Source organism: Danio rerio, chromosome 8 (genome assembly GCF_049306965.1).
Source record: "Danio rerio strain Tuebingen ecotype United States chromosome 8, GRCz12tu, whole genome shotgun sequence".
Classification (NCBI taxonomy): domain Eukaryota; kingdom Metazoa; phylum Chordata; class Actinopteri; order Cypriniformes; family Danionidae; genus Danio; species Danio rerio.
Window position 1 is genome coordinate 32,979,498 of NC_133183.1, and position 15,299 is coordinate 32,994,796.

The window sequence follows — 15,299 nt, forward strand, 5'->3', positions numbered from 1 at the left end:
CCTGTCTGCAGCCCGCAGATCTGGGCGGGGATGAATGTGGGGCGGGGCTGCATGTTCAGCCACGCCCACCTGTAATTTCATTGGTTAGTGGAAACGCAATAGAGTGAATGCCCACTACGTGGTGTCAGTAAACAGGAAATGCATGTACAATTTCTTAAATATTGTTTTTATTGTTAATAAACACAAAAATGCACAAAAGTGGGCATTCTTGATGAGTGTTTTATATGTTAATTATGTTAACAGTTATGTGAATTTCATAATGGTATTTTTCCTGCTAAAAAATATTACAAAAGACTCAAAAGACTCTTCACAATGGTGTCACTTCAGAAACGCAGTGATTTTAGTTCTGATATTTTAATGGTTTATTATTTTGCTTCAAAATGCAAATGCATATTGCATATTTACAGCAAATAAAGGTGGAGTCTGAAAAAATAAATAAATAAAAATGCAGTGCTTTTAGTTCAGTTTAATTTTTCCCTTTGAATGGGAGAGTTCTCTGGAAAATTTACAATTAAATATAGTAAACTTATACTATTAAAAATATTGGGCATGTGTCCAATTGTTTCTCTTTCAATACTGCACTGCTTTGAGTTTTATTAAGAGCAGGGATAAGCTATTATTTATTAAGGGAAGTATATGTTTGTAACCTTTTTACTTATTAAATCAGATTATTTCATCATATAATGGATTTATTTTTACTTTGACGCTGCTATGAATATAAACGTATATTATCTGTTATATGTAAATGTTCCAGCATGAGTAAAATTTTTTATTAATTTTTTTCATATTACATGGTGTGTCATCTATGGATGCAATCAATTTCATTATTTATTATTTACTAATCCATTAAAGTTTTGTTTAGTTTCTCCATTTGAATGAAGACAGTGCTCTGCTGCCACCTACTGGGTGGTTTTAATATCTGTTCTACAATTTAATTAATAAGTTACTAATAATTTTATAATCTAATACTACTGAATTAAAATGCAGTCTTCTTGGTTTTATTTTTGTATTATTTGTAAATACAGGGTAAATACTTTAATACCACTTTCTAACAATCCTTCTGGATCCATTTCTGCACTGTAGATCTTTAAAAATATTTTTTATAATGATTTTGTTTGGTTATTAAGAGTCACGTACAACATTGTTATTCTATTTCATTAAATTAGAATATTAAATACACTTAATATTATATTAATAGTGTGGCACAAACGGCCAGTTTTATTTATTACTTATCTATCAGGACACAAATTAATGAAAATAAATTTGACATTAATAAGTGCAGCACTCGTGTAAACTTCTGATTTTTTTATTTGACAAATCCTGATAAATAAATACCAACTTCATCTTCAGTAAAAACACCAACACAAAGCAATACAGTCAGTTGAAAGTCCCTCTTTCTCGGTTCAAGTAAAAATCTGGCAGATCTGTGTTTTGTAGATGTCAGATGTCTCACCTACAGAACATCTGTGTATGCACATGCACACGTACAAAAGGAAGACTGACAATTTATAGAAAATATTAATAATAATTTAAGATACAGCAGTTTGTGATTATTATCTTTAATAAACATAAAAACAATTATATATTTTTTACAGGGAAATTCCACCACAGCATTAAAGTAACAATCTGCAGTAAAAAGTGCTTGGCATATTCTGTACTCTTTATCATGTGTACACACACACACACACACACACACACACACACACACACACACACCCTGCTTCTTGAATTTTGGATTACTGACAATGGCTCGGCGAGGCAGTGGCGCAGTAGGTAGTGCTGTCACCTCACAGCAAGAACGTTGCTGGGTCGCTGATTCGAACCTCGGCTCAGTTGGCGTTTCTGTGTGGAGTTTGCATGTTCTCCCTGCCTTCGCGTGGGTTTTCTCCAGGTGCTCCGGTTTCCCCCACAGTCCAAAGACATGCGGCACAGGTGAATTGGGTAGGCTAAATTGTCTGTAGTGTATGAGTGTGTGTGTGAATGTGTGTGTGGATATTTCCCAGAGATGGGTTGCGGCTGGAAGGGCATCCGCTGCGTAAAAACCTGCTGGATAAGTTGGCAGTCCATTCCGCTGTTGTGACTCTGGATTAATAAAGGGACAAAACCGACAAGAAAATTAATGAATGAATGACAATGGCTCAGAAGGTCCTGGATGTCAGTGAGAGTTGCAGAAATGTCCCATCACCATCCTGTGTGACAACTCTCAGTAGGATCCACTGCAAGATCTCAGGCGGCATCTGTACAAAATAACCAACAATCATCAACATGTCGCTTAACATACAGTATATTAAAGTTAAACTCAAAGAATTAAATATGTTTGTACTAGGCATGCCCCCTCCTCACATTCCCCTCTGCATAAGTTTCATGCATGGGTTATAAAGTAAACAAAAAAAAGAGAACATGAAGTGTAAATAAAAATAAAAATTATTAAATGCACAAATCTATTAAAACAAAAAGAGAGAAAGAACTGAGGTCAAATAAAATAAAACAGAGAATATGCTCCTAAGGAATCATAGTGATGACTATATATCAATGCCAATGATCTGCAAACAGAATGTAGTATAGATCAGTAAGTTAAGAATCAAGTTTTATATTGTACATATTAACATTACCAGAGTATATAAATTAGAGAACATGCCACAAAGAAAAATATATTTTGTTATCTTTGATATTAATAAACTTCATGTGATGGACTGTGTTGCTCGAAACTCTTTAAAGTTTACATTATTCTTCTAAGTCAGTGGTTCTCAAACTTTTTTCCACCAAGTACCACCTTAGAAAAAAATTGTCTCTCCAAGTACCACCTTACGATGCTATTTTTTAACCAGTATTAAAAAATAGCGTCGTAGGCCTAATTAAGCAGCTACAGGTGTGCACAGTTTAAAAATGATGCAAATTAATTCCTATTATTAAGAATATGTATTATTGTCAATCACTTTAAACATTTGAAATAGTCTGAACATTAACTGTGCTTGCAGATAAAAAAAAAAAAGTTTTAGTTAAAATATGCTTTTAAAAGTTCATTAAAAATGAAAAAAAGTAAAAAGATAAAAAGTAAAAGGAAAACTGCTGTACTTAAATCTAAAGTATTCATAGTAGCCTATTCATCAAAAGCTGGACATGTTGCTTGGACCTTATGAATATAGGCTATATGTCATATTCCTACACTTTCAGACAAATCTTGAAATATATGGTCAATGTACATATGACAGGGTTCATACAGGCACAGCCTTATGAAAATCAAGGAATTTTAAGCACTTTTTCCAGCACCTATTTTTTTTTTCAAGACTGACATGCTATGTACTGAAGACCTGAAATGTATTCTCAGCAACCCATAAAACATTGCATATGAATAGATACAAATAAAAACACTTAATAATAATATTTATGAATCATATATTAATAGTATAATAAACCTGCATTAAATGCTTGTGAAATCTTTCTCAAGTACTATTACACTGCTAAAATAACAAAAATGTTAGTAAATAATACTAATATTAGGTAAAAGTACAAAGTACTCTTTTAAAAAGTACTAGTTGGTTACTTTTGAAAAAAAAAAATCAGATTTTCATTATGAAATCACTTTTTTTAAGTTTAAACCTGATTGAATGGTTTAATTGCTTAAATCCAAAGCTACATGTATAGGAATTTGTACTAACAAAGGAAGTATGGTCGATTTTTCCTTTCATGACAATTAATCTTTTTCAATAGCACTGGTAAAACTACCACATAATCTTTAAGGCCATAGAGACACTTTTTGCCCATTTTTATAAACGATATTTTCAAGCTTTGAAAGGTTAAATTAAAGTATATGGTAAAAAGATTTAATTTGGCCTTTTATTTACATATTTTACACTATTTTTCTTTACAATATGACAAATTTGTTTCTTAAATAGCTGTACATCACATGTAGATTTTATTTTACACTTGATCTTAATCTAAAATAGAACTTTAAAAAAATACAAGTACACTGTCAGTAAAAAAATAAAACAAATGGCTTCATTTTACTTGAGGTATTTGAAATATGACAACAATACATTTATCAAAACAGTGCTTTAAGCCTCAGAGCCTTATTGTTAATTTTGATAAATAAACAATAAGAAACAAAGAATTGCTTTGACCTGTAATGCTTTAGGACAGATCAGAATACAGCTAAATGTGTAAATCACACAAATACCTCATCCAGAAACATTTCCAGCATAATTCTTTTGTCGTAAAGAAATAAAAAAAATTTCACCTTTGCTAAAAGTAAGTTTCACTTCACAACACAGCCAAATAAGAAGACCATTAGCATTGTCATCGATCATGCATCAATCTAATTATAAATATTTGATAACTTTTAATACTTTTGACTAAATTTAGTCAAGGAGCAAAGATAAATAATGTTTGCTTTAATAGTGGAGAGATCGCGATTGTATTCAATCTGAGCACACAGGCGATCATGAGAGGTCTTGCAGTTCATTTGAAAAAAGCATATTTAAGAGCTCGCATATCTGTTTTAGCGATTTGCGTACATGAATGCGCTCTCGTGTTAAAATAAAGCACTCGCCGCATTTGCAGAAATGAATAATTGCGCAATACCGCAATTCCCGCGCCGCCATTCAGAATGTGTTTGGAGGAGTGACAGGTCAGACTGGCTGTCGGAGAGCGAAACGTGTATGTAGATCATCAAAAAGGCAGGACATATGTCCGCGGTTTAATTACTCTGTTGAACATATATACAGTGAAAACATCCGAGAAGCATTATTCCAACAAAACATTTGTTTTTAAGTTGTTTTTTCTGTCTCTGCAACACAGAAAGCATTTGTCCCGCCCTTACGTTTCACGCAACTAGACAAGGTCGACTGTGATTGGCTACTTTTCATGTCAGTCAAATCACGCTTCAGAATCAATTCTTAAACTTTGGAAACTGATTTTTAGCAGCTTATGACACAATGCACTAAAATAAACATTCTAAGCACAGCGTTGTGATCGTACGCTTCACTAAACAGCCAATGCTGATCACATCAATGTTATATTACGCATTAAAGGATTAAGTGTTAATTGTTTCTTTCATTATTCAGCGGTTCCTCCGCGTACCACTAGGAGGAAGCCCGCGTACCACTAATGGTACGCGTACCACAGTTTGAGAACCACTGTCATATATCATTAGGAAAAACAGCAATCTGTTAAAGTTTTGAAGCAAAAAAAAGAAACTTTAGCCCACTATCATTTACTAGACAGAAAACAAACTGGCCAGCACATTCAACTGTCCTCAGTCACAATTTGGCCATTTCAATAAAAATATAATAATTAAAACATAATAATAATAAAAATAATAATTAATTCTTCAGAATTTTTCTAGTCTCTTTGGTAAAAAATGTACATTTGAAAATTCCTGGAAATCAACAATAGCCAAAATATATTCAAATTTATGGTCCGCTTCTGGTGCTTCACAACTTTTTATTGCTCATTTTTATTTCAAGAATAAGGTCCAAGATTAAGAATAAAGTTCCCTGTAAAATGTTTTCTCTGTTTAAAAACAATAAAGTAGTGAAAGAAGACTCTTACATCAGATTATAGTCCCACCGAAGCAACAGCCGACAGAGAATTCCAATAGGTCTTAAAGCCTTTTTCGATGGATTATTTTCATTATTTATGATGGCATAGCAGTTAAAATAGGACAAATGAGTTCATACATGGGACAAATTTTGGACCTTTGTCAGTGAGGGGTGGGTCTTCTGAACCCCCCTGGCTACAGGCTTGAAAAGTTGGAACATGTTTGCTTTATGTTTTAGTATTAAAGCTTTAAAAGGGCACCTACAGGTGTTTCAGGAGCAGGTCAGATTTTCTCCTGGTCATAATTAATTTTGTTTATATTAGTTTTGTCTAAAATTATTATACCTGTCCAGTTTCATCTGAAATGCATCCTAGATCACCTTCTGAAGTGGTTTGAGCGATCTGATAGGCCTATCTGATCAGAATAAAACAAGCAAAGTGAGCAAACTGCTTCATAAACACAGACATGACGGGAATATGAATATAAATACATTATATTAATTATATAATACATATGTAATATTAAATTAAATAAAATAATTAAAAGAACAAATGCTGGACCTTTTGGCTGTGGGGGTGGTTCGTTCGAATCACCCAAACCCCCCTGGCTACGGGCATGAATAGTGCCAAAAATAATGTATTCCAGCAAACAAAACATAAAAAGTGGCTTGTTTTATTGCATAACAAGAACAATAGCATACAAAATATCGAGGAATACAGTGCTTACAATTATTTTCACATCAAAGGAACAAATAGAGTATAAAAACAATAAATAAATTTAAATTACAGGGGTTATATAAATTACAAGAAATTAGCATAAGAAAATTATTTCAAAATTGTATACATTCATATAGCTTTTTTAATTTTAATGCATTTTAATGCCTTATTTAGGGTTTCGATATAAACCTTAAGATCAATTTTAAGCAAATAAATGTTAGGTTTATCATTGGACCATTTTTGTTTGTGTACATGGAACTTTGTATAGGCCTATATAATAATTAAATTGATAGAAAACTGAAGTTTAAATATGAGATATTCAACATTAAACCAAAACATTTGGGTATAGGCCTATGTGCATTCAAAAAGCAGGTGTCAACTTTATTGGTGAGACAGTATTCACTAGGTAGCCTAAGTTCCAAACTTTTTTCCCCATTCAATCTGCTCAAATAAGGAATTCTAAAAGGGTTTGATTTAGGCAACAATATAGTTCTGCATAACTTTTTACTGTAAATGTTATTAAATTCATTGTCTATAATTTTCACATCATTGATACTTAAATCATTAGTATGTAAAATATTAGATTCAGAAGACATATTACCAGATAAGAGCCGAACAAGTTTACGAAGAATTGCATCAAATTTGCAAAAAAAAAAAGTGGCTTGTTTACTTAAACACAAATTTGTCAACAAGACGTCACTGAACCCGCGCGATCTCATTGGTCCACGGAAGAACAAATATATATTTTTTATCCACGTGGAGGAGCTAAAACGACCGATGAAGCGTGTTTGTGTCACTCCGCCCACAGTCAAGCTCTCATATTCACAGGCAAACATCATCAACCGTTAAAAATGACCAGTTCGAAACAAACACTAAACGCGGACATGGATTTACCGAAGCATAAAGTCTCGTCCTACTGAACTGGTCGGTGTTTATTCGGCGTCAGAGCGGCTAATATGTGGTATTAGTGAGAGCTGAAGTGTAGATAAGAGAAAGATCATGGCAAACAGCGTCACTCAGGAGTACATGCAGATTCCCGCGGTCACTCGCGCGTACACCACTGCATGTGTCTTAACCACGGCCGCTGTGGTGAGTAGCTAAACTGCCTTTACAACATGTCTACTTCTGTATTCAAGTTCCAGGGTAAATATAGAGCCGCATATTAATTACAGTAAGTCCGTATGCCTCTCTTCAGAATTATGATATCTTCCCCACACTGAAGTATCAAGTGTCAGTGTAAATGCTTAACGAAGTAACACCATAATGATGCGTGATCGGTATTTTAGCGTCAATCTTTATTTTAGCATCAAACTTAGGCCAATGAAAGTAACATTTTCTACTTGGTTTATATCTTGTATAATTATTGTGTGTGTACAATACAGAACCAGGATATGGTACAAATTTGCACATATGGTACACAATATGCTACACATTTGTAAGTTTCTTCTAATAAACACAAAAGAAGATATTTTGAAGAATGTTGAAAACATTCATCCTTTTTTCCTACTGTGGACAATAGTAGTTATGGCGTCTAACAGTTTTCAAAATATCTTAACGAAGTAACACCATAAAATAAAATATTTAGCCAAAATAAAAAAAATAAGACTTTCTCCAGAAGAAAAAATATCATACTGTGAAAATATTTTAAACATTCAAAAGAGGGCTAATAATTCTGACTTCAACTGTATATATATATATATATATATATATATATATATATATATATATATATGTATGTATGTATGTATGTATGTATGTATGTATGTATGTATATATGTATGTATATATGTATATATATATATATATATATATATATATATATATATATATATATATATATATATATATAAATACATGTATATGTGTGTGTGTGTGTATATACATATATATTTATTTATTATCAAAAATATTTACCTTTACTATAAATGACTATAGTATTTATTTGACTATATATACACCTGTTTTTATTGAATTTTTTGTTTTAGCTGTTGTATACTATAATATGTTTCTGTTTAGTACAGCATATTATTTACAGTAAATAATTAAACTGAACTATTATGCCTTGTATGTTTCATTGACAGTTTTATTGATCACTAAGATATGATTGAAATACTAGTTCTAAAGTGACGTTTGTGAATGAGCAACAGTTTCTGCAGTTCTGACGTCAGCTGCAGATGTGAGTAAATAATGGAAGAAAGTAGTTCCTATTACAAAAGGGTTTTTAGACTCTCCGTGTTTGATTTTCTTTTTTATACACATGATTATGTTGTCGAACTGTTATATAAACGCAATATCACACTTGTAGCACTGCAATGTGGCTTTATATTAGCACTGCTGGGACACTAAGGCACAACGCACGCCTCCCACCAGTGCAGAGACATACAGGTACAATGCAGTGCTACTCTTGTGATATTGCTCATATATATATTATTATATATATATTGTGTGTGTCTGTTTGTGTGTGTGTGCATGCGTGCGTAATGCGTATATAGTGTCATTAAAAAAAAAAAAATGAAAGTCTCCCTTCCAACTAGCTTTTACGTTTTTTGATTTTAGTTAACATTAACATCAAAAGAAGAAAACAATAGTCAGTAGTTTAAAGGGTTTTAGTTTTATTTAACTACAATACTGCCCTCCCAGTGCTTGTAAAAATCAAAGACCAAAAAATTACACAAACGAAGAGCCATACATCTTATGCAAACAATCTGTAACAGTTTCATGTTTCAGCAACAACAGTCAACAATCTTTCTTCAACTAAATTGACTGTTTTGCATATTACAGCAACTGGAGCTCATCACACCATTTCAACTCTATTTCAACCCTGACTTGATATTAAAAAAATACCAGGTAAGTTTAAAACACCCCTGACACATGGCTACTTTACACATCTCTAGTTTTGATAATCATGTGTGCTTCTCTTTTCTTTTCTAGATATGGCGACTGATCACCAACTTCTTGTTTTTTGGACCTCTAGGCTTCAGCTTCTTGTTCAACATGATTTTCCTGTATCCCTTTTATGATCAGCATAATTGTGTTTGTCAGTGTGAAATGTTCAGGAAGTGTCAGACAGTTTCACAGAGTGTTTATTTTGCATAACGTGGGTTTTGTGTGTGTGGTGTGCAGCTGTGCCGAGGGTCTGTAGAGTATATGTCCTTGACTTGAGCAGATACCGATACTGCCGGATGCTGGAGGAAGGCTCCTTCCGTGGCCGAACAGCAGATTTCGTTTACATGTTCCTGTTTGGTGGTGTTCTCATGACCGTATCCTTCAGAATACACAACATTAAATATCAGTTTAACATCATAATTTATCTTCTTCCTCCTGGTATAAACCAGTTTAAGTTTCTGTCTTCTGATGAACACAAAAGAAGATATTTTGAAGAAAGTTGAAAACCTTTAACTTTTTTTTCCTACTCAGATTGTCAGTAGTTATGAATGTATAAAAACAAGTTATGTTTTTTTTGGCCTAGTCCCTGGGGTCGCCACAGCGGAATGACCCGCCAACTTATCCAGCATATGTTTTACACAGCGAATGCCCTTCCAGCTGCAACACATCACTGCGAAACATCCACACTCATTCACACACTCATATACTACAGACAATTTAGCCCACCCAATTCACCTTTACCACATGTTGTGGGGGAAACAGGAGCAATCGGAGGAAACCCACCCGAACACGGGAGAGTTATAGCTTCTAACATTTTTTCAAAATATCTTCTTTTGTGTTTAACTGAAGAAAAACTCAAAAAGGTTTGGAAAAACTTGAGGGACAATAAATAATGAGGTATTTTTATTTTTATTTGGTTGAACTGTCCCTTTAAGAGAAACAACTCAACGTCTGTCATGCATGAGGTCATTTATGCTGAATTGCTGCTATTACTAATGATTTATGATATGATGTGATGATGAATAAGCAATAACATTTCTGGGTGAACTACAGTACTGTAACACTGTACATTTAATTTAATTTCTAATTCATACCTTTATTTACTAACTGATTCTCATTATGAGATAAAGCTGAAATAATGACAAGTAATTAATTGATGAATTCTTCAAATTCTACATTTTTTAGACATTAAAAATGTTGTTTTATCATAATTTCAATAATTTGACAACATGTATTTTTTTATTTGATCATTTATTCATAATTAAAAATTTGTCATAACTCTTTTTTTTCCTGATAATTTTTTCCATAACAATTGAGGATTTAATTGTAAAAGATTTAATAAGATAAAAGCATTATCTTATGAATTCTTATCTAAATATTATGAACTTGTTGTCATTAATGTGAATTACAAAACCGTGATTTAATTTTTTTAAAGTGGCAGATTTATTTTCCGTAGTTAAAGATGCATTGTTAGATTTATTCAAAATGAAAACACTTTAAAATAAGGTCCTTTAAGGTAACATTCATTACTGCATTAAATAACAAACTAACAATGAGCAAAATATTTGTTACAGTACATGATATTCTTTGTTAATCTTAGTTAATGACAGTGTAATAGCTCAGGTCTGTTAAATAATGTCTACAAATACAACATTTGATTTTTATTAAATATTTCTTTTAAATAATATTAACTGTCCTTTAGATGCATTTTGGCATTGTTTAGTAAAGAAATAGTTCACCCAAAAAGAAATATTTTGTCAGCTTTTGAAACTTGTCTTTTAAGTTTTTTTTTTTTTTTAAGATATACTGAAAAATGTTGGAAGCACTTATAGTATACTTATAGTATTATACTACCACAACTATAGTAATAATTATTGTATTTTTTGTTTCTACTATGGCTATTTCCCCTGATATTCTTCAAAATATCTTGTTTTGTGTTCAATAGAAGAAATTAAATCATAAAAGTTTAATTGTAATCCCCTGACCTAATCATGCATTAGCTAAACAAACTGAATCTTTTATAATTATATGTGTTACCTGAACACTTCATTCTTTCTTGTTGTTAATTTGTAGTGATAAATGATTTTAATTTATTCCTCCAACTTACTGATTTCTTTAACTCCATAGTCCTCAGCTCTTTGGTCTGTTTTCTAACCTGTTCTTCTTGGGCCAGGCGTTCACCATTATGCTGGTTTATGTATGGAGCAGAAGGAACCCGTTTGTCCGCATGAACTTTTTCGGCCTGCTCAACTTCCAGGCTCCATTCCTGCCCTGGGTGCTCATGGGCTTCTCTTTGCTGCTGGGCAACTCTATTGTTATTGATCTCCTGGGTACGTTCACCTCTGTCCTCCTGAAACACTCATGAGCTAAGAGCTGACCTTTGATATGATTACTGTCATTTATGGGTCAAAGATTAAAAGAGGTTTTAAGCATCAGAATAACTAAAATGTTATACAAGTTGATTTATTTTGTTGTACATTATAATGTGTTCTTTTTAAAGGTTTTTTTTTTCTGAGCCAAAAGTAATGACTGATTTACATTTTAAACATTTTTGTAAAAATGCCAGTTTCATGTTTCTGTGATAATAGCTCATATGCCAAAAAAATCTTGCTTATTTGAAACAAGATAGATTTTAATTGATGAATTGTTCAAGTTAAGGTCAGAAGACTTTTTAAATGAGTATATTAGTAACACTGAGGGTGCTTTCACACCTGTGAATCGATTCAGTTGTTCCAAAACAGAGATTACAAATGTTACATTGTTGCTCTTTGCTCTTGGAGCGGTTCGCTTTCACATTGCAAAGTTTCTAATCGGAATAAAAGAGCTAAAACAAGTCACGTGTGAGTAAACTCTCCTCACATTGGTCAGAGTGTCAGGGTTTATTTTGCAGTGTCCCGCTCAGCTGTCAGGAGAGGTGGTGGTTTGATGGTGATTGACAGGGTGCGTGTGCGCGATGTGTCTGAGGAGAGATGCGATGGGGAGGGGTGAGAAGGGTGCACGCCGATGCCTATTTAAGGACCGGGAGGGAGACGCGAGATTACCGGGAGATCATCACTCGTTTGCGGGCATCCGGAGACTCGCAAAACTTCCCGCCATACTCATAATTCCCTCTTCATATGGCCGTATGCCTATTACATATCCATAAAACACTGTGATATAACCGCACTCGGATCGGATGGCTTTCTCACTGTAATCGAACCACTCCAGGGTTCGTTTCAATCGAGCCGAGACCACCTCATTCAAGCGATCTCGGAGCGATTACTTTGGCGCGGAACAAAGCGCGATTACCCTGTTCACATATGCCAAACAAACCGCGCTAACTGGGCAATCGAGACACGTTCCGAAACAAAAGTGTAGGTGTGAAAGCACCCTGGGTGAACATTGTTTCACCAAAATTCTGACATTTTGACAAAACATAAAATTATTTGATATTAAGTAGACATTTTTTTTCTGCATTTAATATGCTTTTTAGAAATAAATATATAAACCTCTTTATTAAATTTACATTTCTGTCATGTTTAGTAAATTTCATTTTATGAAAACTCCAAAATGGGCCCAGATACATAAAGATTATTTTTATTATCATTATTTTGAACCAGTTTTTGCTTCTTAAAGGTGCTGCATGTAAGTTTTTCTTCTAAAGCATAAAAATACCATAATATGTTTGCAGATGTTTAAGAAACATGCTAACTGAACAGTCCTGTTTATCTGACAAACAGTGCTATAGTCTTTGAAAATGTGTTTTCCGTGCTGGAATGCTGTCTTTGTTTTGGTTCTTTTAACCCGCCCACTGCAAGCTCACCCAGTTATATATCAGCACCCTGGGTTGCCTTGTTGGAAAACCATGCATTTCAATCATTCAGTCAGAAAGGCTCTCAAAGCATGTGACTGAAATGAGAACTCCAGTGGACAGTAGCAGACTCTGAAATGAGACGCAGATTTAGAGTTCCACATGAGATTATTAATTAGCAAATAATATAAACATTACGAACGTAAACATTAGGTGAGGAGGTTACATTGTAAACAATGTGTCAAAACAATGCGCTACCTGATGAGATTTTCAGTGGTTGTTTGCACCAGACAAAACCCAACAGAAATTTAAATGCAGCCATTTAGAAGCACAGAATATGCACTCATGAAATGGTAAGGTTCACATTAAACCTCTTTAACATTATTTAATGTACATGCTGAATCACTGATTTGTGTTGTTTACACTGAGTCAAAGTTCTTAAGTTTAATTTCACATAGTTATTTTCAAAATCTGAGATAAACTATCTGCTGCTGCTTTCAGTAGTATGCCAATAAATGTCATGTAAAATGGCATTCAAACTCACATTGTTAGCATTTAACACTAAATGAAGCACATGAGGTGTACCTGAGGTGATCTTTGTCAGTTTTCTGTTGTTCAGCTGCAAGAAATAGAAGCTGTTTCTAAATTCGAGGTGTTGGTTTCAACAAAAACAAAATATAAAATATTCTTTTATGGCGTGGCATTGCTTTTAATAAGAACACGATTTAAATGAGCCTTTAGGGTCGATAGTCAGGTACACTCCTTTTGGTCCTCAATCTGGCAACTTGTGTCTGCCAGTGTTTTGATCCAGCAATGCAATACCTAGTTCAACCACTGTGTGTCAAATTTACATACTGCACCTTTAACGTAGAAACTTTCATGACTATTTCACGAATATAAAGTTAAAAACAACAGCGTTTCTTTGATGCAGAACTTATTTGAAGCATTAAAAGGATAGTTTGTCCAAAAATGAAAAGCAGCCATTGTCATCCATTGTAGCAAAAAAAAAATAATAAATAAATAAAAAAACAGGGAAGTCAATGGCTGTCCCTTCCCCTCGCCCCCCAACATTTTTCAAAATATTTCTTTGTACTTAACAGAAGAAACACAGGTTGTTTGAATGATGACAGAAATATTAGTTTTTAAGTGAACTATTGCTTTACTGTCTTCACTTTTCATTTTGATCGGCTCCACAAACCCTAGCTGATCGAAAGTATTTTACTTATCTTTTAAAATGTAATGAATCAACTAGGGATTGGTGTTGGACACATCTACTACTTCCTGGAGGATGTATTTCCCAACCAGCCAGGAGGCAGAAAGCTGCTTGCCACTCCTGGAATTTTGTAAGTAACATATATCATATATTATTACTCTTCGTTTTGTCTTCAGGGAGAAAAACTAAAGACATTTCTTGATCATTTGCAGTCGATTTTTGTTTGATCCGCCTCAAGAAGATCCCAACTACGCCCCTCTTCCAGAAGATCAGAGTGGGATGTCCTGGAATGGACAAGGTGTAGAAGATCAAAATGAGGATGATCTTCAGAGAGACGAAAACTGAAGGTTTTACACCCAGAACTTTTCACGTGCTGTTTGTTGTATTTGAAGTTTTAGCCTACATGTGAAGTTGTAACTCAAACTATGCAATAGTTGTTGAAGATGAAGAAAGTGGTCACACTTTCAGAAGTATCCCACAAAAAGATTGAAACTTTATCCACCTTTGTGCCTTTTGTGCTAATTAAGCGCACAAAATCCAAATTTAGCATTCAGTGCCATGAACATCGCGAACAACTTTTACTTTGTTCTGGAAAAAACAATGCCCGTCTGTTCAAACAATTGCTGTTTTTTTAAACAACTAGTGTTGAATGAATCTCACAGAGCAGCGGTGGCTGGCAGTAATGGACTTGAAAAGAGAAGCCATTCAAATCTCCCAAACCACAATCTTTCATTCCGGAGGGGTTGTGATCTCCACAAGAGGATACTTTCTTGGGTACAATACTGTGCCGTATATCTTTTCCCACAATACATTGAGTGGTGGCGCAGGTGGACACGTTCACAAATGTGCCGACTATCTGAAATGGCAAATTAAACTGCAGACTATGCATTTCCAAGCCTGTGGCCTTTGTTAGCCCAGCACCGCCGCAAAATACAAAAGGCTTTGTATGGTGAAACTGAAAGATGAGTCTGTGCTTTACAAAATCTTTTTAAAACCATGTGTTAAAGGAAGCTCATGTTTATCTGAATATATATATATATATATATATATATATATATATATATATATATATATATATATATATATATATATACTAAATGGGCAATTAATAAAGTTTCTTGTTGGATTTTAACTGCCATCTGAATTAATGTGCAA

The 15,299-nt window shown here is 33.6% G+C and overlaps 1 protein-coding gene and 1 long non-coding RNA gene across 2 annotated transcripts; one reads left to right on the top strand and one right to left on the bottom strand.

Moving 5' to 3' along the window:
• Positions 1–1,543: 1,543 nt before the first annotated feature.
• On the bottom strand, positions 1,544–6,945 carry LOC141375655 (uncharacterized). Its single transcript, XR_012384435.1, has 3 exons — positions 6,857–6,945; positions 5,884–5,953; positions 1,544–2,237 (listed from the first exon to the last, which is right to left on the bottom strand). It is a non-coding gene; the product is annotated as an uncharacterized lncRNA (long non-coding RNA).
• A 95-nt stretch (positions 6,946–7,040) lies between these two features.
• On the top strand, positions 7,041–15,276 carry derl3 (derlin 3). Its single transcript, NM_200903.2, has 7 exons — positions 7,041–7,344; positions 9,037–9,102; positions 9,187–9,260; positions 9,422–9,515; positions 11,276–11,471; positions 14,184–14,274; positions 14,357–15,276. Exons 1-7 carry the CDS (start codon positions 7,255–7,257, stop codon positions 14,487–14,489), a joined length of 744 nt encoding a protein of 247 aa, NP_957197.2. The 5' UTR covers positions 7,041–7,254; the 3' UTR covers positions 14,490–15,276.
• The last annotated feature ends 23 nt before the right edge of the window (positions 15,277–15,299 follow it).